Source organism: Dipteris shenzhenensis, chromosome 5, assembly GCF_047967505.1.
Source record: "Dipteris shenzhenensis isolate YYH24624 ecotype China chromosome 5, Dip_SZ_1.0, whole genome shotgun sequence".
Lineage (NCBI taxonomy): Eukaryota > Viridiplantae > Streptophyta > Polypodiopsida > Gleicheniales > Dipteridaceae > Dipteris > Dipteris shenzhenensis.
The window spans coordinates 6,861,832-6,888,465 of NC_141600.1; the positions used below are offsets into that span (position 1 = coordinate 6,861,832).

Sequence of the window (26,634 nt, forward strand, 5' to 3'; positions counted from 1 at the left end):
CAACAGTAGCAGCGGTTGAGGAGCGTTTGACCTCCCTTCAGACAGAGGTCCAGAGAGCCACAGAGTGGGTGGATGTCGTCCGCCGTCAGCCATCACAGCCGCAGAGATCGACTGTATCAGCTACATTGGCCGAGTCACAGCAGAGGGCCACAAAGGCCCTCAACATTCGCATTCGTGGTATCTTGCCCTCGGCGACAGAGTCCACGATGACACAGGCTATGACCTTTGTCTCTCAGACACTGGGAGTACAGGATCATGGCATAGTAGGATCATATAGAGTCGGGAGGGATCGTACTAGAGAGCAGCCCCTCATTATCAGATTCAGAGATGCCCAGGCACGTCTAGCTGCCCTCAGGAGGAGAGGGACACTCAGAGACCACCCACAGATTTCCATGGACGAGGATCTGACTCAGATACAGGTTGAGGAGCGCAAGGCGCTCATGCCTCAGAGAGATGCAGCCCGAGCTCAGGGCAAGTGGGCAGTGATCAGGGATGGCAGACTCATCACAGGCACCTTGAGGCGTGCTCCCACAGTGCTTAGAGATGACAGACCAACAGATATAGCCCCACCTCCACCTCCTGCTACGACCGCTTGACGGGACAGGGCCCATGGGACACACCACCCGTCAAATAGTCTACGCTTCGCTGTATGGAACTGCAATGGTTCTTTTACAGCACAGCCAGGCAATCTACGGGGGGCATTCTTTGGGAGAGGATCTGGAGGAGTGGCCATTTTGTACAGAGAGCATCTCGATCGAATCATCACAGTGGAGAGAGCGGATTCGCATGCCCGATTCTTGTGGGTATGCATCTGCCGCAGGGCCCCTCAGCGAGATCTTTTTATTGCAGTTTGCTACTTCCCCCCGGCGCAGTCAATCTATTCTTCCACTGGACCAGGCAAGTCCATATTTGAGGATCTCTCAGCGGACATTGCAGATTTTTCACATCGCGGAGAAGTCATCCTTTTAGGAGACTTCAACGCGAGGACCTTAGACAGACAGGCCCTCACTTATGACTTCATGGAGGATCCGGTCATACTCCCAGCATTTCACGATCATAGCCTTTGTCGGACTTCATCAGACTGCACAGTACAGCCCACAGATCAGGGACGTCAGTTACTGGAGCTCCTCACCTCGCACAGTATGGTCATTTATAACGGCTTGTCAAGGTGGCCACAGTCTTCCATGCCTACATTCTCTTCTCCTTCTGGGCGTGGTACTAGCGTGATCGACTACATCATAGGTCCCCCGACTCTAGTCCCTTCCATCCATAACCTTACTGTTAGCCCCTTCATGCCCTCTGCCGACCATGCACTCATCCACTTTACTTTGACTAATGTCTCCCATGACCCACCCCCCCCTCGTTATCATGACCGCCAACCCTATTACGAGGTTCATTTCGACCACCAGTTCGATGATGTATATAGCCAGAACCTCAGCCGCCTACTCCGTCCTCATCTATTAGATGCTCTACCATCCACGCAGGACCGGTGGGAACTTGTACATACTTCACTCGTTTCTGCCGCTCACATGTCGTTCCCTGCCACATGTCATTCGTCTAGTCCCCCATCGGTTGGTCTTGTTCCCTGCAACGGTTGGTATGACGAGGAGTGTAAGGAACTCCGCAGGAAACTTCACCTTGAGACCAAGGAGAAGTCTCCCCTCCTTGCCGAAACCAAGAGAGACTACAAGTGGTTGGTTAGGCGCAAGAAACGCCAATTTCTAGCCCGGAATGAGGAGGAGCTGAGAAGCTTGCTTTTCAGCTGTGACTCCAAGGAATTCTGGAGAAAATTCCTCCGCTCGAAGTCTCAGAGCCCCCTCACAGATCCACGTGTCTGGTCTGCATACACTTCAGCTCTATACGATGTTCCAGATCAGCCAGCCATCGATTTATCCCATTCCCCTAGGCCAGCTTCATCTAGTCTCTTCACACCAGAGAGTGTCCGTGCAGCAGTCCACCGATTGAAGAACGGGAGAGCTAAGGATCATGATGGATTGCAAGCGGAGTATGTAATCCATGGGATTGATGCCTTAGATTTTGTTCTTTCCCGTCTCTTCAATGAGTCTATTTGTACAGGCCTACCACAGTCCTGGTTAGGCAATACCATAGTACCTATCCACAAGTCGGGGGACCCTATGGAGCCGTCGAATCACAGGACCAGCATGATTGGCCACGTTATGGCCAAGATCTATGCATCAGTTTTGGAAAGCTGTATAAATGACCATGCCGAGATGAGACGACTCAGAGCCAGAGGGCAGGCTGGATTTCGCAGGGATCATTCGACACTTGACCACATCCTCACACTCAGGGCACTGGTAGAGGAGGCGAAGTCACGAAGGCAATGGCTTTATTGTTGCTTCGTGGACTTCAGGAAGGCATTTGACACAGTTCCGCGATTCAGATTGCTTCAGAGGATTCGCCAGATGGGCTTCAGTGGAGAGATACAGTGGACTATCATGGCTTTGTATGAGAGGGTCACTGGTCGGGTTCGGACACGTGAGGGGCTCTCAGAGGAGGTATGCAGCACGATTGGGGTGAAGCAGGGTTGCCCGCTCTCTCCTACTCTCTTTGGACTATATATCGATGAGCTAGAGATGTTCGTACAGATGACAGGCGGTGTGGGCTCTACTCTCTCAGGATCCTCCATTCCTATCCTCCTGTATGCGGACGATGTGGTTCTCATTTCCTCTACTGCTCAGGGCCTCCAGGCACATATTGAGGCACTCCACAGGTTTTGCCAGGACAGGGGGTTGACCGTAAACCTTGGCAAGACCAAGGTTATGGTTTTCAACACCTCTGATCGTATTTACAGCACGGATGATTTTTGCTTCACTTATGACGGACAGCCCATTGAGCTTGTTAGAGAGTACACTTATTTGGGGGCAGTTTTCAGGGGACCGGTTTTCACCATGACATATGCAGCACGAGATAGGATTAGTAAAGGGTATGCTTTGTTGGCTCATCTTGAGCGTCAGTGTTTTCAGTCCCACTTTCAGCATCCCGATACGAAATCCTTGCTTTTGATACATTGGTGAGACCAGCTGCGATGTATGCAGCTCCTTTCTGAGCAGGAGACCTCGGCGCTGCAGATTGGAGACGAGTAGAGAGGTTATAGATCATCATGTTCTCTCGGCTCATTAGGGCCAAGGCTACAGTTCCGCACGAGATCATGCTAGCAGAGTTTGGAGCTACTCCCCTTGCATTGGATGCAGCGTTTCAGTCGGTCATGTATTTGCATAGGGTTAGGGAATTTGGAGACTCAGCAGCAGGCAGAGCTCGGTTGCCATGGTTAGCACTTGCATCTTCTATGGAGTTGGCACGATCTGGGGCCCGATACTACTGGTACTTCAGACTCACTAGGTGGCTCACATCTCTTGGACTAGACATGGATAGACTGCCTCCCTTCCGATACAGCATAGATGCCCCTCATCTCGAGTTGACTCGCCACGAGCTTAGCCAGGTCACGAGAGCAGACTTGCTGCAGCTTCATACGTATCGCACTTGGATTTATCCCACGCAACTTCCGACGAAGATGGCCACATATCGTGACCACTTCCTTCGGATCTCAGAGGATGGATTTGTCATTCCACCAGGCTATACAGGTATCCACATGTCCCACTCACTGAGGATTACCCTTGGCCAGCTTAGAGTCTCTTCGCATCAGCTCGAGATAGAGGCTGGTAGGATGCGACGCATGGAGGATGGACGGCGACTAGGCCGAGAGACCAGGATCTGCCCTTGTTGCACCATGGGAGAGGTGGAGTCAGAGGAGCACTTCATTTGCAGATGCCCGCTATATTATGAGCTCAGAGGTAGATTCCACTGTCTCTTCACGGATGGCTTTGGACCTCTCTCACGAGTGATGGACTACGAGGATCAGCATTGCCTAGCTCTTTATGTCAGGGAGGCCACTATGCTTCGACGAGACTACCTCAGAGACCATCAGCACAGACCGGAGCGTGATAGAGCCCAGCCTGATAGACCTCAGGCACACGCTATACCAGAGGACAGAGACCAGGAGGAGCACGAGGAGGTCAGAGCTCACACAGGACTCACACAGGACACATGCCTCCACCCTGTGGATGTACATATGAGATGGTTTGTAGACGCCGCAGGATCTTGTTACATAGGGGACGTACTCGTCACTTCATCTGCAGACGATCCAGGATGATGGCAGCTATTCGGAGGAGACTTACTCACGGAGATCTCGCCCCACCAGCCGCTCACCTCACCTTTGCTCAGATTTGTACTCTCATAGCAGGAGGCAGACTCGATGGACAGGATTTCCAGTATTATTTTGGTTCTCAGACTCCGTGACACCTGGACTTGTATCTTTGCATTGGCATATTGTACTCATCCCCCCATTTTGCACCCAGGGGCGGTTTCCTTGCATCTAGTTTACTTTGTTTTTAGGCTCAGATTTGACATTATGTACTTTCACTTGTATTGTATTGCGTAGCACTTAGATGATATTCGACGATGCCTCTTCTTTGTGGCACGTTGATTTTGTGCTATCTTGTATGCAGAGTTCTTGATGTCCCATGGGCCCATTTTGGCCTTTAGTGGACAATAATACACTTTCTTTCTTTCTTTCTTTCTTTCTCTCCCCTTGCATTGGATGCGGCATTTCAGTCGGTCATGTATTTGCACAGGGTTAGGGAGTTTGGAGACTCAGCAGCAGGCAGAGCTCGGTTGCCATGGTTAGCACTTGCATCTTCTATGGAGTTGGCACGATCTGGGGCCCGATACTGCTGGTACTTCAGACTCACTAGGTGGCTCACATCTCTTGGACTAGACATGGATAGACTGCCTCCCTTCCGATACAGCATAGATGCCCCTCATCTCGAGTTGACTCGCCACGAGCTTAGCCAGGTCACGAGAGCAGACTTGCTAAAGCTTCATACGTATCGCACTTGGATTTATCCCACGCAGCTTCCGACGAAGATGGCCACATATCGTGACCACTTCCTTCGGATCTCAGAGGATGGATTTGTCATTCCACCAGGCTATACAGGTATCCACATGTCCCACTCACTTAGGATTGCCCTTGGCCAGCTTAGAGTCTCTTCGCATCAGCTCGAGATAGAGACTGGTAGGATGCGACGCATGGAGGATGGACGGCGACCAGGCCGAGAGACCAGGATCTGCCCTTGTTGCACCATGGGAGAGGTGGAGTCAGAGGAGCACTTCATTTGCAGATGCCTGCTATATTATGAGCTCAGAGGTAGATTCCACTGTCTCTTCACGGATGGCTTTGGACCTCTCTCACGAGTGATGGACTACGAGGATCAGGATTGCCTAGCTCTTTATGTCAGGGAGGCCACTATGCTTCGACGAGACTACCTCAGAGACCATCAGCACAGACCGGAGCGTGATAGAGCCCAGCTTGATAGAGCTCAGGCACATGCTATACCAGAGGACAGAGACCAGGAGGAGCACGAGGAGGTTAGAGCTCACACAGGACACATGCCTCCACCCTGTGGATGTACATATGAGATGGTTTGTAGACGCCGCAGGATCTTGTTACATAGGGGACGTACTCGCCGCTTCATCTCCAGACGATCCAGGATGATGGCAGCTTTTCGGAGGAGACTTACTCATGGAGATCTCGCCCCACCAGCCGCTCACCTCACCTTTGCTCAGATTTGTACTCTCATAGTAGGAGGCAGAGTCGATGGACAGGATTTCCAGTATTATTTTGGTTCTCAGACTCCGTGACACCTGGACTTGTATCTTTGCATTGGCATATTGTACTCATCCCCCCATTTTGCACCCAGGGGCGGTTTCCTTGCATCTAGTTTACTTTGTATTTAGGCTCAGATTTGACATTATGTACTTTCACTTGCATTGTATTGCGTAGCACTTAGATGATATTCGACAATGCCTCTTCTTTGTGGCATGTTGATTTTGTGCTATCTTGTATGCAGAGTTCTTGATGTCCCATGGGCCCATTTTGGTCTTTAGTGGACAATAATACACTTTCTTTCTTTCTTTCTTTCTCTCTCTCTCTCTCTCTCTCTCTCTCTCTCTCTCTCTTTCCTTCTCTCTCTCACACAACACTAGGGCCCAAGACAACAAGTTCGGGCTGGACCCCCTGGTAGGTTTTTATTCATTTAGAAAATATGAGTACAAGAGTACAATTCAGCTCACGGGCTGCTTGTTTAAAAACATACGTGAAAATCCTCTTTACAAAAAAGCTCTCAGCTCATTTCTTTTGGCAACATGCCACTTGTCCAAATGCTAGACTAACTCTAATTTCATGCCTCAAAGGGCAAATTCTGGGGTCTTCGAAGCACTTGGTCACGTGAACAACTCATAATCGCTCGCTTAGCTCCATATTTCTTGGATCTTCGATCCCTCTTTGTACCTACAACCATTAATTAAAGTGCACAACCATGGCACCCATTAATGATCAGCGCTTTGCATGCAAATAATAATCTGTGGACTAATCCTTGTCACTGTGGGCGTCCCCATCAAACAAACATGTGCACATAAAATAACTAATTCTGTGGTTGACCAAAGCCAACCCTTTCTAGCCATAATTTAGGACTTTGACCGGGGTCAAGGTGCCTTAATTAATGCTAGAATTCTTTGACTAGAGTCGGTAATGATCTAGGTTGACCGGAGTCGGCCTGCTTTGGCCAAAGCCAAGTTTTGTTGACCGAAGTCAACTCTTTCTGACCGGAGTCAGAGTTTCTTTGGTTAACTACAGTTAACCCTCTTGGCATATGCCAAGTCTTCCTAACCGGGGTTAGGCTTACTTAACCGAGGTTAAGTATCTTTGACCAAAGTCAATACTTTGACCAATTAAATATAACTTTTTGAACATAATTAAATAAATAAGAGACTCTTTAATTATGATCAAATAAATGGTCAATGGAAACTTTGACTTTGGAGTATTTACAACTTAGTGACACTTGGGGGTTGGCGGTCTGTCTCACCTAGGGCGGGCATGCCTTCTCAATTGATCTTGTCTTACCCACATACAAGACACATGGACAGTAGGTCTCCCAGCATGACACATCTCGGCCCGCCCATTCACGCCCACCCCCTCTACCGGAGGATAGTGTGCGGGAGACATTACCAGCATTACCGCTTGAAACATCTGGGTTTGCTCGATGCAGGCAGGTGATGGGAGGCCAGCTGGTTTCTCCGACGGCTACCCTAGTAGCCATCTCGCAAGATATCATCTTCACTTTGCGCGCCATTTGGGAGCACGGTACTCCAGGTTCGAGAATAATAGCCAAAAAGGCGAGAGCGTTTCTGCCAGACATGGCCGCCGGCAGGAACCTTCTACAGCTTTTCCGCAAGGGGTATTCGCTAGATGTATCAAGAGACGAAAGCATCATGGGGAGACATGATACAATTTTAAAGAACTATATGAGAGAGATGGAGAGAAGAAAATCAGTCATGATTTCTCTATCAAAACAGCACACAATGCTGTAACGGAAGAGCATGTACAGAGTGGGCTGAAAAATCTAGCAAACGAAAAGACCTAGACACCCAAGGTTTGGTGGCTGAAATGCTAAAATGGTTGGGGAAAGACAAAGAGGATGTTTACCTTGATCATGAATAAGGCCTTAGACGAGGGTTTTTCTCCAGAATGGCAACCATGCAGGGATGTGCCAATCCACAAGGGAGGGAGCAACAAGATGGTAAAGAACTATAGGACCATCATGGTGAGCAGCTTGATGGTCAAGTTATATGGAACCATTGTTGAACAAAGAATCGATAGATGGGTGGAGGCACAAGAGGTCAGGGCACCGTCGTAGGCAATATTTCATCCTAAGCACTCGATGGTGCATCATCTGATCACATTAAGAGCAGTGAGACTGAGGGAGCAAAGAATAGGAAAGGGACTAACTATTGCTGCTTTGTAGACTTCAAGAAAGAATGCGACATAGTACCACGTAAAAAACTTAAGGAAGAGACTAGAAAAGCTTCAAATCCCTCTGGCACCCAGTGAAGCTACATATAGAATTTTACGAGAAGGTACTAGCTGAGTTAGCACAGCCACTTGTAGATGGATCCAATTCCAAGGGAAATGTATGAAATCTTGGAACACTGCTGAAAAGTTCTCGAATTAGCAAATGCTCACAACATAGAAAGATTTTTTAAAAAAAAGTGATATATTCCATTCAAAAAGATAGAAAGATTTGTAAGAATTCTCTTTTGCTGGATGTAATTGATCACTATTTAGTCTAATAGTGGTCACCAATCCCATGGATCCTAAAGGATCTCAAGAGGACTTTAATACACTCCTATCATATCATATCAACAGGTGAAAGGGATGGCTATTTGATACACTTGTGAGGCGAGCAGCCAATTGTGCAGCACCCTCCTAAGGGAGTGACCGATTGGTGGAGATTCGTTATGGGGTCTAGGATGATTTGGAGCAAGCCCTCGGTCCCTCATCAGATTGTTCCGATTAATTCCATCTTCTAGATGGTGATATATCTTCGTAAGGTTTGGGCCTTGCCTAGATGGAGACTACCGAGGTTGGCACTAGAGTCATCCAGATGACTAGCCCAGAGATGATTCTATGGAAGGGGTCTTAATATCATTGGCCTAGACTTGCAGTTTAGGGCCTTGCTTTGCAAGGTTGTGGTCAGGGGTCTTATGTCTGGGCAAGAGCCATGATTTTTTTAAATCAATGCATACAATCCTGTACTCCTTCAGGTGGAGACAGGATGGGTAGAATGAGGTGGATCTTTACTTCAACCCATCTTAGGTCTCTCTTCCTCCCCTCTTATGGCTGCTATCTTGAAATCTTGGACCAGCTTTAGGAGTACCCTTTGGAGAATTCCCCCTTCCTCTCTAGAAGAGATTGATAGACAAAGTGTCATGTGGAATGATAGCATACTTGATTAGCATGGCAGACCACTTGGGACTTCTCATTATATCTAGTCGTCTACATGGAAGAGAGGCCCTTCTTATTCTATGGGATCCTGCAAAGATTTCAAAAATTGGCGTGATGATGATAAGTTATTTCTTGCTCTACTTGGATGGGGGATTTCTCAAGGATAGTTATTACACTTCAGGTCATAGCACTATAACGATCAGACGAGGATACCTTGGTCTTTCAATGTTCACGTAGAGGGCAAGTTGTCTAGATCTACACCTGATGTTCTTTTGGGGGTTTCTTTTGACCCTGTCAGGATCATAAGTTATATGGAGCACGGCCCAAATTCACAATGGTACTTAGACTTGTATCTGCTGCTTCTCTCTTTGGGCTCATGGAGGATTTGGCTCTATGGAGAAGTCTCCATAAAGTTTTTTTTTTTTTTTTTTTTTTTGGGCAAAACGAGACTTCTATTAAGTATTAAAGAAAAACCGTTAGAGCAAGCTCCATACGGGATACATCATGCAATGCACGAAAAGCTCAAGAGCCAAAAAGAAAGGATTGAGGCTGATAGTGCCATCTCAATCCGGTAGAAACCTCCGAGAAAAAGGGAGAACCTCTCCAAACTCGAAGAAATATAGTCCTTCTAGAAGAGGCTGCCCGTGAAAGGCCCTGCATGCTAGCCCATATGGCTATCAAAGTGTGAACCGTGTTAGACCAAATACCCGTGAACACCTGTAATGGGTGTATCTGGGTGCCATCCAAGGCCTCAGTACATCTGGCTCTCCAAATATGCCAAGAGGAAATGCTAGCCAAAATCTCCCAAGAGGTGTCCACTGAAACATGAGAAGCTCTGAAGGGAGTAAGTGGTACATCCTGTAGAGAGCACGGCTCTATCACCTGCCGGCGGACCGAGAGTGCCCAAGAAAAAGGCTCACCCTCATAAAACACCTGGGGCCCGGTAAGAGATAACCATGCGACCGAGCCCCAAGTCATGAAGAAAGGGGAAGTGTGAAAGATGCTGAGTATCCGAGCAACCCCTTTCCAAACAGTCCTCGCCTGACTGCAGTCCCAAAGGCAATGTCGCACTGACTCCTCTGCAGAATGGCATCGAGGACAAGTGGGATCAGCCCCAAATCGTGATCTCCACAAGTTCACTGCAATCCCTCCATGAATAGAAAGCCAAAAGAAAAGAGTGATCTTTCTATTTCTGAGGGATTTTCGGAGCCTCCTCCAGAAATTCCTATGCAAGTCTGCGGTGATGAAGAAGCTTTCCCAATGGGGGGCTCTGGAGGGAATCCAACCCCTACTGTTCAGCTGAAACCTTCTGGCATTATCAACCGTGAAACGAAAGAAGGGAATCCCCCTCTCTCGATGCCCATGATCTATCCATTCCCACTCTCCTGGGTCCCACTGCAAGCACCTGATAGGTGCACCTCCATATAACCACAACCTCCAGGATCCCAAGGCCAAGAGCAGAGGGTCGGGGTGTAAGTACCACTGCAAGCCCGCTCCAAGTTCCACAAAACCAGCAATCCTAACAGGCTGAAAGGCAACCTCAAGAAGAATGCCATCCTTGGATGTAGAAAGTAAACCTCCATTCCCAACATCAAAAACCAGTGCGTCTTCCCCGAGACCTCAGAGAGCGATCACCTGTAGGCTGTAAAAAAACTGATGTCCTCAAAAAAGCCCCCATCCAAGTGGTGGAAGTAATAGGCAGCTCAATTGTCCATTTCACTGGGATGGCTGCATCTATCTGCTGAATCCTGCGTGCTACCCCTCTGAGGTGACTCACGGACTGCAGTCTCTGATCCACAGGTAGCCTGATAAAAGATTTCCAAGTGCCTACTATGTAGGCGGGGCCTCTCTCCCATTTAGACCACTGCATGTAATGGGAAGTGCCCAGAGGTCTGGCATGCTCGTCAAGAATACTATCATTCCAAATGATCGGCTGCCTATCAATCTCTTCGATGGTAGAAGGTGGAATCCTTCGAAGAGTGTTCCTGAAGCTCCCCCTTTCAGGATGGCAATCATGAGAGGAGAGGCAGGAGATCTGAGAGGGGCTGATGTGAAAATCCATCGAGGGCTGTCCACCCAATCATCTCCCAAGGTTGGTGTGCAAGCCTGAATGCGTCTAAAAAAGAAATCCTTCCAAGGTTCCTGCCCAGGCATGAGTCCCCTCACCACCACCTTACAAAGCAAAGCCCTACACTGCAAGTCCGGGTCAATGACATTAAGGCCCCCTTCACATGTAGGGAGAATAATAGTCTCCCAGGCCACCCTTGCTGCAACATCTGCTGTGCCATCAAGTCCACTCCATAAAAAATTCCTGATTGGTCTGATGATCTGAGTGATGCAATCCCTAGACCGGCACCAGCAAGAACACACGAACCAGAAGGTGGCCAAGAGAACCTCGTTCACTACCACAACTCTAGATGCAAGGTCGAGTTTGGCAGAGCTCCTGAAAAGGAGCTTTTTCCTTATACTTTCTAGTACTGGGGCAAACTGTTGTGCTGGAGAGATGTCCAATCCTACCTGGCATCCCAAATACCTGATAGGAACACCCCTCTGAATCCAAGAAAAACCAATGTCAACTCCCCAGCCTGGAGTGTCCTCATCACTGATCCAAAAGCCAAAGGATTTATGCCAGTTAATGTGTGCCCCTGCAGCTGAGCAAAAGATATCCAAGGCTATCCGGAAAGAATCAAGTGATTGCAAGGAGGCCTGAATAAAAATAGCAGTGTCATCAGCCAACTCACAGTCAAAAAGCTCCTGCTCCTGTCTCAAGGGCAGTCTCAGCCCAAAAAGCTCAGCCTGAGATCTAAGGAAGATACTCATAGCTTCTGCCACAAAAAGAGGAAGGGGGCTAAAAGGCATCCCTGACGAACTGATCTGGAAATCTGAAACCTGTCACCCCTTACCGCTCCGATCAAAACCTGGCTGTGGGCTGATTTGTAAAGGGAGGCCACCCCTCTGATCCAAGCATCTGAGAATCCAAACCGTAGAAGAGTGCCCTCAAGAAAGCCCCAATCTACTCTGTCATAGGCTTTCTCGAAGTCCGAGTAAAACTGCTAGCCTTTGTCCACTCTGCATAGCCCACTCTGTGGCTTCCCAAAAGGAAAAGATATTATAAAAAATGCTCCTGCCATGCACAAAGCCTGTCTGAGTATCATGGATGAGATCTGGAAGAAGGGGCTGTAGTCGGATGCTGATCGCCTTGGCAAGGATTTTGTAAAGAGTGTCCAAAAGAGTGATGGGTCTCCAATGGGATACAAAATTCCTGTTGCCACCTTTCGGGATAAGGTGAACGAGTCCCTCGGTAAGTGAGTCAGGCATCTCGCCCAAGTCTAGGGCTGAAGTAATATAATCACCTATCATATCCCAAAAGGCTATAAAAAAAGAGAGAGTAAGACCATCGGAACCAAGGCACTTGCCAGTAAGACCATCGGAACCAGGGCACTTGCCCTTATGAAGGGCAGAAAGAGCAGTCTTGAACTATGTGTTGGTAAAGCGTGCATCAAGTGAGCATAACATCTCTGGGGTGACCAACACAGGTAAACTCTGCCAAACATCATCTCTAGCCACCTCTCTGGCCTGTGAGTTCGGATCTGCGGAAAGAAGGGAGGTATAAAAATATGTCGCTAAGTGCATGACGGCTCCGGATGGGACTGCAAAACGCCATCGGAGTCAATAAGTTGCCTGACACTCTCTCTACTATGTATGGGGCCAAGTGTAGAGAAAAAGTGTTTATTGACTCTCCCTCCCATCTGAATCCAAAAGGACTCCCGTGCATGGAAGGCATACTCTGCTCTCTCATCAAGCAAGGTCTGCAAGTGAGCCCTTGCCGCAGCAAAGCGCTCCTGTATCCAAGCATCTAAAGGTCGTTTCTGCTCCTCCCTCTGAAGGGCTGCCAAGTGCCGGCGGATACCGATCTCTCGCCTAAGTACCTCACCACGCCGAGCACTAGCAACTGAGTGATAGAAGTCGCTGATACTGTCAAGTGCTGTGGCCACATGTGAAGGACCGGCCACCCCCTCCTGCATATGAGAGACCCAGATCTCCAACACTGCCTCTGTAGTCTCATCCGTGTATAAGGCGTCTCGGATCCTGATACTGTGAGACCGTCCTCTCAAATGAGGCTCAGAAATGGACAAAATTACCGGAAAATGGTCTGAAGTGGAAACACCGGGTGCAATGCAAATTGTCCCCCCTCTATCAAGAGCCCAGTCACCCACATAGAATCTGCCAATCCGAGCATGGATAGGCATCTGCACCCTATGGTTCGACCATGAAAACAAAAGTGACTGAGACTGAACAAGAAATGCATCATCTGACCAAACATCTCTGCCACTGAACCTGAACAAGAAGGCATCCCAGCCTGCTCTCTCAAGGGAGTGGATACCACCTTCTCTACCCCCTTTCTTATCCGAAGGTGCCTCAACCATGTTGAAGTCACCTCCAATAATCCATGAATCCGCAATGTCAACCCACGAGATCAACTCTTTCCAAAACAAAACACGGTCCCCTATGTTGTTCGGAGCATAAAGATTGAGGAAACCAACCTTACGTCCGTCAATCAGAAGTAAAACCCACTGGGCCCTGGAGAGGGTTGTGGTACCGTGTCCAATGACCAGAGGGAGAACAGAGTCTGAAACTGAAATGCATGTACCTCCTTTGGTTCCCAAGGCAGGAAGCCAAAAAGTCCGGCCTGAGAGAAGCTTACCTCACTTGGAGCAATCTCTGATATCAAGTTTGTGTTCCTGAAGAAAAAGAATGTCTAGGGAACCACTTGAAACACCTGGATGGAGCTGATTCCTGATCAGCTATCTGCGACGGCGATGAGGGATGTCGCCCAATCCCTGTATATTCCAACTCGCTATCCTCATCGGCGGGAGGAAGTGGGTTGGAATACCTTACCCGACCTAGTGGTGGAAACAGAAGCCTCTACTGGAGCAGACCTCCTGCCATACACACGAGGTTAGGCTAGAGAGGTCCTCCAAAGTGGAAAAAGAGTTCCGCTGAGCCAGTCCTGGAGAGGGGGTACGAAGGATTCCTATCGAAGCAGGAAGAGAATGTAGAACCCCTTTGCCTCTGTCCAAAGAGGGAGGCACTTGTACTGGATCCTGATCAAAAAGTGGTGCAGACGAGGTGCCAACAGCCTGCGCTGCTGAGGAAGGTACAACCTAATCCAAGGGTGGAGTCGAACAAGGCTCCTGAACAGTAGTCTCCTCCTGAGGCTCCAAGGGGGTAGCCTCCGAAGAGGTGGAGGAGTGAACTAGAGTGGAGGGCCTAGCTGCGACCGGAACCCACCGTGGGCCAGAGGTGGCGCGGGGTGCCGAAGGGACTCGAGTAGCCCTAGGAGAGGGGGGAGCCCGTGTCTGAGGTCGTGTCTGTGGAGCGGTATGTTCTGCTCCAGCTCTCTGTCGTAAACTAGTACGAGCTGGTTGCTTTGTGGGCCTCTTTTTCTTCTTTGGGAAATCTCTGGCGAAGTGCCCCGAGGATCTACAAATCCTGCACTGGTCCTGCCGACCTGCAACCTCAAATCTCTCGCGGAAGAAAGACCCATCGGGTCGCTGTAGCATGATGTGGTCATCTGAAATATTGGGGTCCTGGACAATGACCCTAACCCTGGGAACCCCGTCCATCCTGACCGCCTCAGCAGCTGAAGAGGGGTCGCCAGGGAGAGGGGGGATCTCTGCCACCACACCAAACCTCTCGCCAATAACTGAAAGAAGCCGGTGATAAACTGAGGGAAGACCACGGAACCTGATGAAAACAGAAACTCTTTGCTTGTCCTCTTCAACTGGGTCAAATCCCAGTTGGAAAGGAAACAAGAAGATCCTCCTATAGCCTAGAAGTAGAAACCCGGCCTGTAGCAGGTCTCTCGTGACGTCCGGGGAATCTAGGCACACTTGAAAGAAACCCCGTCCCAACAAACGAACATCCTTGAGGTGGGGGGTGAGGTCCTGAGGAAGCGCCGACAGAATCCAATCTCTAGCTTGTAACCTGGAGGGGTGTGAGCCATGAATGCGTGCGAAGAGAGTCGTGGAACACTCATGTTCGAAATCCTTTTGCAATTGATGTAGCTCGTCTTTTGAAAAAGTGACAGTTCTCGCGGCCGGTGTGAGCGGAGACGGATTGACTAGATGGGAACCCATTCGTCAATCGAGGTGTGTTGGCCGATTCAAACACAAAAAAATAGAAACTCTGTCCGCTTTCCTGAATCCCAGGAGGTCCCTATAGGAGAATAGGGGTAATCCAGAAGAAGGAGAGGGTGATGAAGAAGGGAGGAGGGAAGAGGAGGGGATAGATAGGGGAGAGGAGTGGAGGAGAGGGGGAGAAGAGGAGTAGAGGAGAGGGGAAGGAGAGGGGAGGAGAGGCTGCTGCAGGGGGAAAGCAGCAGCGGGAGCGGGGGGGGGAGCAGCAGGCTGCAGCGGGGGGAGAGCAGCAGCGGGTGCGGGGGGGGGGAGCAGCAGGCTGCAGCGCAGGGCAGCAGCGGGTGCGGGGGGGGGGGGCAGGAGGCTGCAGCGTAGGGGGGGAGGCTGCAGCGTGGGGGAAAGGGCAGTGCGGGGGAGAGGGCAGGCAGTAGGGACAGCGAGGAGGGAAGGGAGGGGGCAAGCAGCAGGGAGTGGGGAGAGAAGCAGCAGGGAGCGGGGAGAGGAGCAGCAGCAAGGAGCAGGAGCGGGGAAGCAGCAGCAGCACGGAGCAGGGAGAGCAGTGAGGAGGGAAGCAGGAGGAGTGGGGAGCAGCAGCAGTTCAAAATTCTCCATAAAGTTTTTGCAGTGGGGCCCCGGAGAGTTGGAGTGGATTGATGCAAGGAACCAAGAAAAGAGTCTCCCCTTCTTTTGTTACACGGTTAGTAATGCCAGGAGATTTCAGCTCAGTTGTAGAGCTTCAAGGCCCCCTTAAGCTCCTCATTGGGAGAATTTTCATATTTCCACTAATTTGCATAAATTTTCTTTGAAAAAGCCTCTAGAAATTCCTTGGGATTAGAAAAATCACTCCTTTTCTTTGGTTTTCTATTTACTGAGAAATTGCAGTAAACCTATGAAGGTCCAGGTTCAAGTTTGGCTCTACTTTTCCTCGATGCCTTTGTGACGTGGAGTCTATTCAGCATTGCCTATCGGATTGTAGACAAGCAAGGATCATGTAGAAGGGGATTGCTAGGATTTTGAACACTTTTGTTCCATTCTCCTTCTCTATGACATGGGGCTTAGTGGCTTACTCTCTCTTTAGGGGCCTCATGTCTATTATGAGATCCATGACTCTTTTTGGCCTCTTTTGACTTGTCGACACTTCATAGAGTCTTGCCCTCTGGATAATGTTCCTTCTCCCCTTTCCCGCCCCGCATGTCGCTATGGATTTTTATTCGGAGCTATTGAAGACCATTTCATTTGGACAGCCAGATGCATAGAGGCTTTGGATAGATCTCAGGTCCACCCTTCTCACACTATGGCCAGTAACCGTCAAATACAATACACATGCTCATGGCTATTTGTGTGAGCATGTAAGGGTCCTCCAAGGCAGCTTCTACCAGGAGGGCTTGTTTCATTCAGGAATTAGAGTGGCTTCCCCTTTTTCTTGAAAACTACAGCAGGGTTGAGATAACACTTTCAGCCTCAATCTTGAATTTGTTCTAGTTTGCTCTAAGGAGCTTTTTATCGGCCCATTTAAGGTGTTGTATTCTCATGATGTGTTTCTTCCTTGAGCTTGCTCTTGCAAGTTTCATTCATACTTAAAAGAAGTCTTTTTCATGGAAAAAAAAAGTTCAATTGCTGAGAACAAATTAAAACATTATTTGCATGTTAAAGTGGATCACAGATTGTACACAGTGAAAGAGTCAAACCTCATGGAAGGAAGCAGAAACAGTGCAGCGAACACGCAAGGATGGGTCTTGAACCAATTGCTGATATATTAGGTGCAGACTCATTGCATATTTCCGAGACCCAATAGATTTCAGAACTGCTGGAAAATTTTGTGCACAGAACTGTATAGGAAAGGATGTATCAAAACATGATATACATTTTTGCATTCAGATAAAGATTGTGGCTCGTGAGTTAGAGCTTCAGATTTATTTTCCTGTCTTCACATTAGAAGTTACAACACGATCATCTCACTTGTAAATTTTATAGCATAAGGTGAATGTTGGACATCTTGACTCATCAAGTCATACTTGCCGCACTTCTTCGCTTGGTTGACGCGAAAGTGATTTATATGAGTCGATAAAAATTTGAATGTCTTCCTCTGATAAGTCTGGCGCCATCTACATAGACATGCATGAAATTTTAGAAAATAAGTGGCAGGATAGTCAAAACAATAATGAAACCAAACAAACAGAAGTTCGTAAGTATACATACTGCTATGGAGCACTGAACTGAAGATCCAAGCTATGCAATTGTAAGGCAAGACTAAGACATTACCTTAAACATCAGGTCCCCAAACAGACGAGAAAGAGCTATAAGCATCCTTGCATCATTTTGACAGCAAAGCCTGCATAAGTAGAAATATAAGTGCTGATAAGTCTAGACTTGTCTGCAAAGCATGAAACAATATGCAGTGAATCCTCATCTATAAAAAAAGACAAAACTTATGGTAAGTGGTTTGGATCGCACGAACGAAGAACGGGTAAAATCTTTAGGCGTTTGATATCAGAGGGGAGGAAATCGAGCATCTCCACCAAGCTTGTAAGGGCAGCACGATGCACCGTGACCTCTTCATCCTTTAAAAGCTCATACAATTCTGGTAAAACAATTTTCTGCAAAACATTAAAGCAGGTGACTCAGTGATCACACCTTTTGGAAAACATACTTGAAACACCATGGTTTGATCTAAATTTGTGCATACAAACATACATTCATGCATACATATTATGCGTACATATGTGTCCAAGCATGAGTGCACACATGTACATATGTGTGTGAGAGCATGTGCACATGTGTGTGTACACACATGCAGTGAGAGTGGTGTGAGAGGTGTGTGCACGTGCGTGTGTGTGTGGAGAGAGGAGCGTGAGCGCTTGGAGAGAGCGGAGAACAGATCGCCCGAGCCCCGTTCAGCTTCCCCCGTCTGACCGTACACCTGTACGGCTGCCGTACAGGTGCCGTACGTCAGTACGGTGCGTCCACGCTGTTCTGCCTACGCATCCAGCGTGAATTCGCTCCAACCCTCCGTGTGTGTGCGTCGATATCTGCATCTATAGGCTTCGTTTCATTTCAGTTCCATCTTCCATCAGCATCTCGTCTCTCACCCGTAACCCTCTACCAATCCTCTTCCGTACGTCTGTACGGCCACCATACGGCGTCCGTCCAATCCGTACCCTTCCGTACAAGTCTAGCTTTCGTATACTTTTGGGGCTTTCAACCGGAGTTTTCACTACCTGGTTATTTCAGCCAACTCCTACCTATCCTTTTGCTCCTTCCTTACCAGTTCTACACTTCCTCTTCTCTCTTGCGGGCTTCCTCTGATCTTTCTTTGGGACTGGTTTTTTTGGCTTTTACCACCCTTATACAGGTACTTCATCCTCGAGCTCCTTTTCCTACCGAGTCATGGCAGAGTATTCATATGAAAAAACATTTCAAAAGGAGCGTTCGGCTCCCTGCAAGAAACAAAAGCAGGTTGAGGGTCTGCATGACCCGATGCATGACACGATTGAGGCTCAACTAGTATATGATGTAATGCATGAAGGATTTGCAGATACGAGAAAAGAGTGGAAAGACTCGGTTCCTTCAGTTGGCCTCATGGTTGAGTCGACGAAATTGTAGATCCAGTCAGAGAGTATGCCAAGAATGCAGTCATATTATTCTTTCCAGGCCGGATGCCACCTGCTGCAGAAATAGGCAACTGGCTGACACGCACATTGGCTGGCTCTTTTGTTCGTAAAGTACATTATGCAGCCAGGGGCTTTTTCGAGGTTATCATGGTGGATGAGATCCACAGACAAATGCTTTTGGAACATTCACCTCTCTTTTTTGGGCAGCAAATGGTGCATGTCTTGCCGTGGTCTCCCACAAGGGACTTTCAGGCTTTAATCCGACACAGATGCCCAGTCTGGGTTGAAGTTGTTGATTTTCCCCAATGCATGGCCTCACTTTTGCCTAAAATTGCAGCCTCTTTAGGTAAAGTAGTCTGCCCACCACGGCCAAATGGTAATTCAAACAGATTTTGCATTCTCTGGGATACTGATAATCCCACACCAGACTGTTACTCAGTCACGGTGAATAATGTGAACATGGGGAGTGCATTTTATAAACTCAAATGGGGTTTATTTGCAGGGGCCTGTTTTGAATGCAAAAAGTTTGGACACATGGCTTCACAGTGTCCACTGAACCAACATAAAATGCATCATGTTACCTTGCCAGTCCACATGCCCATTAAAGATGCTCCTACTCCAGTTGCCAACAAAAATAAAAGTAGTAAACAGCATTCTGGGAGTCAGGATAAAGGCAAAGATTCAGTAGCTACCAATGCGAATCTTACTTCACATTCACCTCCTGCTACTCAATCCTTGCCCAAAGGCAAGCAACCTTCAACTGATGGCTGGCAGAGCCTAAGAAAGGTTATTTCTGCTCGAAGAATTCCACCCCCCCGCACTTGGAATGGTGCCTCTTCTAGCGGAAACACCCCAGAGATCAATACAGGAATTGGAATTACATGGGCTGCAGTAACAGCCAGCAGAACACTCTTCCCTGAAGAAGAGGTTGCTGCTTTGCTGTCCACTTCTCAGGCGACTACCTCTTCTCAGGGGCGAGGCCTCGACCCTGAGATAGAAATGCAAGGCTGACCTCATACATTTTGCTGCTGTACATAGTTGTTACATTACTATAAATATCTGTATATATGACTGCTCACATCACCTCTTTTACACTCAATGTCCAGGGCATGTGTGACAGTAGGAAATGGAAATCTGTGTGGCTGTACATCAACAGATTTCAGCCTGACATAGTGGCATTACAAGAGCACAACCAACATATTTATGCAGGCAAGACAGGACACTACTGCAGGTATGACATTTTCTATGCTGGAGAGCACTCTTTCTCAAGGGTTGTCCTTCTGATCAAACATGAGCTTCAACCAGTCATTGCATTAAATGACAACAAAGGCAGATGGCTTGTTCTCCGATGCATTATAAGAGGAGAGGTGTTTGAATTTGCTTCAGTTTATGCACCTCAGTCATCTCGAGACAGAACTGTAATTTGGGATGCTATGCAACAACACCCGTGGAGATCTCATGCCTACATATGTGGGGATTTCAATAATGCTCCACAACAGGGAGACAACACTTCCAGCCACGATCATATGTTATCTCCTGAAAGGCATGCCTGGTCTCAGCTACTTTTGCATTTGGATCTAGTTGATCTCTGGAAGGAATTGCAGCCTCTGTCACCGGGCTACACTTTTCAACATAATGCTCTTTCCGCTTATAAGGCACGACTGGATCGTTGGTATAGTGTTGCTCCACAACAAAATGGGGATTTCGCATGCAAAATGTGGATAGACTATGCCTTTGTGCATTCAGACCATGCACCACTATGGCTGCGGTTATCTTTTCATAAGATGCCAGATGATAGATTGCCACAAAGGCGACATCTAATCATCAACAATAGTTATTTGCAACATCCTGAATTCAAGGCAATGGTTACTGAAGCAGCTCATTGTCTTTCATCCAACAGCCATCTTCATGTTGATGATGCCTGGGCTTCTTTTATTTCTAAAATGCAAATGGTTGATTAGAGCTTATGGCAAGTCTTACATGAAGACTCTGAGGGAAACCATTGCTCAGGCCAAGTCTACTTGTCAAGACCTCACTGAACTCAGTCATCATTGTTCGTTGTCCATGCATGAGCAAACCACATTATGTCAGGCCAGACATTGTCTTAAACTAAATGATCGCAGGAAACTGGCAAAATGGGAGACTAGATCAAGACAAAGAGCCTTCACAGATAAAGGTTGCTATTCCAAAGAATTTTTCAAGAGTTTGCATCAGAGGAGAATCAAAACAGAAATTTGCAGAGTGCTAATGCCTGATGGATCATGGACTACTTCACGGTCACAGCTTGCCTCTGTTTGTGTGCATCACTTCTCTCAGCAATTTGGCTCTGTAGCTCCTCCCTCGCAACAGGTTTTGCTTGCACGAAATTTACTGTTGCAAAATGTTTCTCCAATCATTTCCCCTACTCAAGCTTTGGAATTGGAGGAACCCTTTACTGAGAGGGAACTGTCAGATGCCATCAAATCATGTGGCAGATGGAAATCCCCTGGATGGGATGGCTTGACAGTCGAGTTTTTTCTCGCATACTGGCCTATTTTGAAGCATCCATTACTATCTATGGTGAATGCTGCATGGCAACATCAGAAAATGCCAGACACATGGAAGAGAGGTCTTGTTAAACTCCTTCCTAAAAAACAAATTTGTGAGTCTTTGGCAGACTGGAGACCTATCACCCTTATGCCCGCAATTTACAAAGTCACTACCAAAATGATTGTTGCTCGGCTAAAGGGGTTTTTACATGATGGGTTGCATCCTGCGCAATATGGCTTTGTCCCGCGTAGGCATATCACCGATAACATTGCTAATGCCTACATTGGAATTGAATATGCCAAATACACACAGCAGGATGTTTTGTTATTGCAAGTTGATATTGCCAAAGCTTTTGATACAATTCAGTGGGATTTTATTTCATCGACTATGCAGGCTTTGGGTTTTGGCACAAAAATGCAGCAACTCATCAATTGGCTATATCAAGATAGTGAAGCTGCCTGCATACTTTCAGGAGATATTTCTCCATCCTGGACTCTTGCTTGCTCTGTCAGACAAGGATGTCCACTGAGTGCTTTACTTTTTGCTATAGCCACTCATCCACTGCTTCAATATCTGGATCACCTCTTGGACACTGACCAGCTGCACGGTTTGGAGATCCTTGGTAGTCGCAGCATGATTGCTCAAGCATATGCTGATGATTCATTCTTTACTCCAAAAAATAATTGGGCTGATCTGTCCATGATCATGCATGCTCTTTCTACATATGGATTGGCTGCTGGCCTTCGGGTAAATTTTCAAAAATCAAAATTGTTGCCTTTACATGCACAGGACTGGCACAACCTTTTGTGGCCTAGGGAAATTGTCCCTGCTTCTCAATTCATTCGACGTCTTGGTTATCCTTTAGGCTGGGGACTCACCCGTTCACAACAAACTGATTGGGTGCTAGTAAAGTTGAGGGCAAAACTTGAATATTGGAAGCTTGCAACTTGGCCATTACATGTTCGTCTGCGAATTATACAATCCATTTTGATAGCATACATACAATTTTATCTACCTCTTACTATGTTCACTAAGGCAGATTTGGTTTCATTTATGTCAGCTATCATGGAAATTTTCTGGCGTTCAAAACATGGCAAGAAAAGTCTCAGATTACTCTCCATGCATCGTCTCTGTTCTCCAAAGATGCACGGGGGTCTGAACATTCTAAATATTCAAATGCATTTACTTGCTCACAGGGGGAAAATGATGATGCAGTTTCTACAAGGAGATCAGCCTTGGGCTTTTATGATTCGCTCTCTCTTATTACATCTTCATACATCTGCTTTTGGGAATTGGCAGCCTACTCAGTGGGAATTTTTATTTGGCTCTATACAAGGCAAGATCAGAGGATGCCCTTTTGTCTCTTCTCTGCTTCTTGATTGGAAACACATTCTTTCCCACTTGGAATGGAAAGGCAGGGACTCTCTCTCGGGCAACTCTTTGAGGGAAGAGAATCTCTTTTGGTCTAAAGTATTCCACCCACCTTTGGCCATACAAGAACCCCGACGTTCATATTTTCTCTCCTTCAAAGGCATTTCATCTGTGGCGGATGTACTTCAAGATGATGGCACAATTCTATCTTTTTCTTTGGTTGCTCGCAAATATGGCTTGGGAGCTCATTATCGTCCTTTATGGCATAAAATTTCAGCAATGCTCCAACCGTACTTGCCGGTACCTCATTTAGAAATTCAGCATCGGCTTGAGGATTGGATTTTACGCTCTCCTTCCTCATATGTCCGTCCTTTGAAGCTTTCACATATCACAGTGTCATCATTGTATAGAGTGTTATTACCTCCACCTTGGATTTCCAACAGAGCAAATACTGTTTGGCATATGGATCGTCCAATGAAGTGGTGGAGAAAAAGGCTGCGTCTCCTTTGGCATTACAAAGTCCCTCTTTGACAACAGTTTTTCCTATGGCGAGTTCTCCTTGGCATTTTTCCATCTGGACAGTTACTCGCACACAGACATATTGCTTCAGCTGTTTGTCACAGATGTTCGCACTCTACTGAATCAGTGCTCCACATCTTTTGGTCCTGTCCAAATACTTCTGATCTCATTGCTCTCATCAGACAGAGGCTTCGACAGCGACTTCCTACTGTTACTTTTGGCAGATTTTTCTGGTTGTTTGGATTTCATCCCCAGAGACAGGGTTTTGATTTATTTTTCGTATGGGTGCGATATTGGACCCTATGGACTTTATGGATGGATAGAAATCATAGAGTCTTTGGTGATCCACTATTTTCATCCTTCCTTTTTTTCAAATGATCTCTGCAACAATCATTCTACGATTGTTTTCAGACTCGTTTGATTGATCAGGATGTGTATACAGCCTATACTGAGATCTTTTCTTGAGTAGTAGTAGCTACTTCGCTTTTGAAGCAGCTATGAATGTAATTATTCTATAGAAATAAAGATTTCTTCTCACAAAAAGAGAGTGGTGTGAGAGGGTGTGTAGAGAGGAGTGGAGACGCCTTGCAGATAAGCTCCAAAGCCCCCTGCAACCAGCCCGTGAACATCAGCACCCTGCTGCGCTGCATCAACGCCCTGAAATCGGCCTTTTGGAGCAGTCATCAGCCGCCGTACAGCCTGTCAGATTTCGGTACAGCTTCCGTACAGCTATACGGCCTGTACGGACCATTTCGTCTGTTGCAGTCTGCTGCTCCCACATCATATCTGGTTTCTGGACTGTTTTCTCTGGGTCTGCTACACCTTTTCCATCGCCAAAATCTTCCATTTTCCTCTGAAATATAGTTCATCTGGGGTTTTTTACTGGTTTTTTCTCCTTTCTTCCTCTACAAAACTGTTTTCTATCCTATCTCGACCTCTACATCCCTCTTTCCCTTCTTTCTCTTTACACGTATACTCTTTTTCTCTTCTCTGTGGGTTTCCTGTGGGCTTTTTTTGGGACTTTACAAGTACCTCCTTTCTGAGTTCCACTTTTTCCAAAGCTATGGCTGAATATTCCTATGAAAAGACATTTCAAAAGGAACGTTCGGTTCATTGCAAGAAGCAAAAGCAGGCTGAGGGTCAGCATGACCCGGTACATGATACTCTTGAGGCCCAACTGGTCTATGATGTCATGCATGAAGGAGACACAAGGAAAGAGTGGAAAGACTTGGTTCCATCAGTTGGCCTCATGGTGGAAGTAGATGAAATTGTGGATCCTGTCAGAGAATATGCTAAAAATGCAGTCATTTTATTTTTTCCAGGCTGGATGCCACCTGTTGCAGAGATAGGCAACTGGTTGACTCGCACACTGGCTGGCTCGTTTGTTCGCAAAGTGCACTATGCAGCCAGGGGTTTTTTTGAGGTTATTATGGTGGATGAGCTACACAGATGAATGCTTTTGGAACATTCGCCTCTTTTTTTTGGGCAGCAAATGGTGCATGTATTGCCATGGTCTCCCACAAGGGATTATCAGGCTTTAATCCGACACAGATGCCCGGTCTGGGTTGAAGTTGTAGACTTCCCACAATGCATGGCATCACTCTTGCCTAAAATTGCAGCTTCTTTAGGCAAAGTGGTCTGCCCACCACGGCCTAATGGCAACTCAAATCGATTTTGCATTCTTTGGGATACTGATAATCCCACACCTGACTCTTATTCACTCATGGTGAATAATGTGGACATGGGAAGTGCCTTTTACAAACTGAAATGGGGACTATTTGTAGGGGCTTGTTTTGACTGCAAAAAATTTGGACACATGGCTTCACAGTGTCCAATGAATCAACATAAAATGCCTCCTACTGCTTTGCCGGTTCAAATGCCCACTAAAGATGCTCCTACTACTATTGCAAATAAAAACAAAGGTAGTAGACAGTTTGTTGGAATTCAGGATAAAGGCAAAGCTCCAGTGGTTTCAAATGGGAATGTTTCTTCACATTCACCTCCTGCTATTCAACCCTCGGCAAAAGGACAGAAACCTCCAACCGATGGATGGCAAAGTCCAAGAAAAGTTCTCTGTGCTAGAAGACTTCCCCCCCCTCGCACTTGGAATGGTGCGTCTTCTAGTGGAAACACCCCAGAGGTCGATACAGGAATTGGGATCACATGGGCTGCAGTGACAGCTAGCAGAACACTCTTCCCTGAAGAAGAGGTTGCTGCTTTGTTGTCTACTCCTCAGGTGGATATTTCTTCTCAGGGGAGAAGCATTGACCCTGAGATAGAAATGCCGGGCTGACATCATGAAATTTGCTGTTGTACATAGTTGTTATATTGCTATAAATATCTGTAAATATGACTGCTCATATCAAATGCTTTACACTCAATGTCCAGGGGATGTGTGACAGTAGGAAATGGAAAACAGTGTGGCTGTACATCAATAGATTTCAGCCTGACATAGTGGCATTACAAGAACACAACCAACATCTCTATGCCGGAAAGACAGGACACTACTGTGGCTATGACATTTTCTATGCTGAAGAGCAATCTTTCTCAGGGGTGGTCATTTTGATCAAACATGAGCTTCAACCCGTTATTGCCCTAAATGACAACAAAGGCAGATGGCTTGTTCTTCAATGCATTATTTGAGGAGAGGTGTTTGAATTTGCCTCTGTTTATGCACCTCAATCCTCTAGAGAAAGAACTGAAATTTGGGATGCCATGCAACAATATCCATGGAGATATCATGCCTTTATATGTGGGGATTTCAATAATGCTCCTCAACAGGGTGACAATACCTCCAGACATACTCATATGTTAATCCCTGAAAGGCATGCATGGTCTCAATTACTGATGCATCTGGATTTGGTGGACCTTTGGAAGGAATTGCAGCCTTTGTCACCTGGATACACATTCCAACATAATGCTCTTTCTTCTTATCAGGCACGTCTAGATCGATGGTATAGTGTAGCTCCGCAACAAAATGGGGATTTTACATGCAAAATGTGGATTGACTATGCCTTTGTGCATTCTGATCATGCACCTCTATGGTTGCGGTTATCCTTTCATGATATGCCAGATGATAGATTGCCACTAAGGCGACATCTGATCGTGAACAATAGCTACTTGCAACATGATGCTTTCAAGGCCATGGTTACTGAAGCATCTCATTCTCTGTCTTCTCGCAGCCATATTCATATTGATGATGCCTGGGATTCTTTTGTTTCCAAAATGCAAGTTGTGATAAGAGGTTATGGCAAGTCCTACATGAAGACTCTAAGGGAAAGTATTGCTCAGGCCAAACTCACTTGTCAGGATCTCACTGAACTCAGCCATCTTCGTTCGTTGTCCCTGCATGAGCAAACAACACTATGCCAGGCCAGACATTGTCTTAAACTTAATGATCAAAGAAAAATGGCTAAATGGGAGACTAGAGCCAGACAAAGAGCCTTTACAGATAAAGGCTGCTCTTCCAAAGAATTTTTCAAAAGCTAACATCAGAGGAGATTAAAAACAGAAATTTGCAGGGTGCTTATGCCTGATGGATCATGAACCACCTCGCGGTCACAGCTTGCTTCTGTTTGTGTGCATCATTTCTCTCAACAATTTG

General features: G+C 47.0%; 1 protein-coding gene across 1 annotated transcript in view; it reads right to left on the bottom strand.

The window, feature by feature from the left end:
* LOC147901561 (uncharacterized) overlaps positions 1–26,634 on the bottom strand; it is a 257,427-nt gene that overhangs the window by 185,730 nt on the left and 45,063 nt on the right. Inside the window, exons 10-13 of the mRNA XM_087375079.1 lie at positions 17,455–17,597; positions 17,263–17,332; positions 17,016–17,105; positions 16,689–16,829 (exon numbers count right to left, since the gene is read on the bottom strand). Coding sequence (XP_087231205.1) covers positions 16,689–16,829; positions 17,016–17,105; positions 17,263–17,332; positions 17,455–17,597 — 444 coding nt within the window. The remainder of the gene's footprint in view (positions 1–16,688; positions 16,830–17,015; positions 17,106–17,262; positions 17,333–17,454; positions 17,598–26,634) is intronic.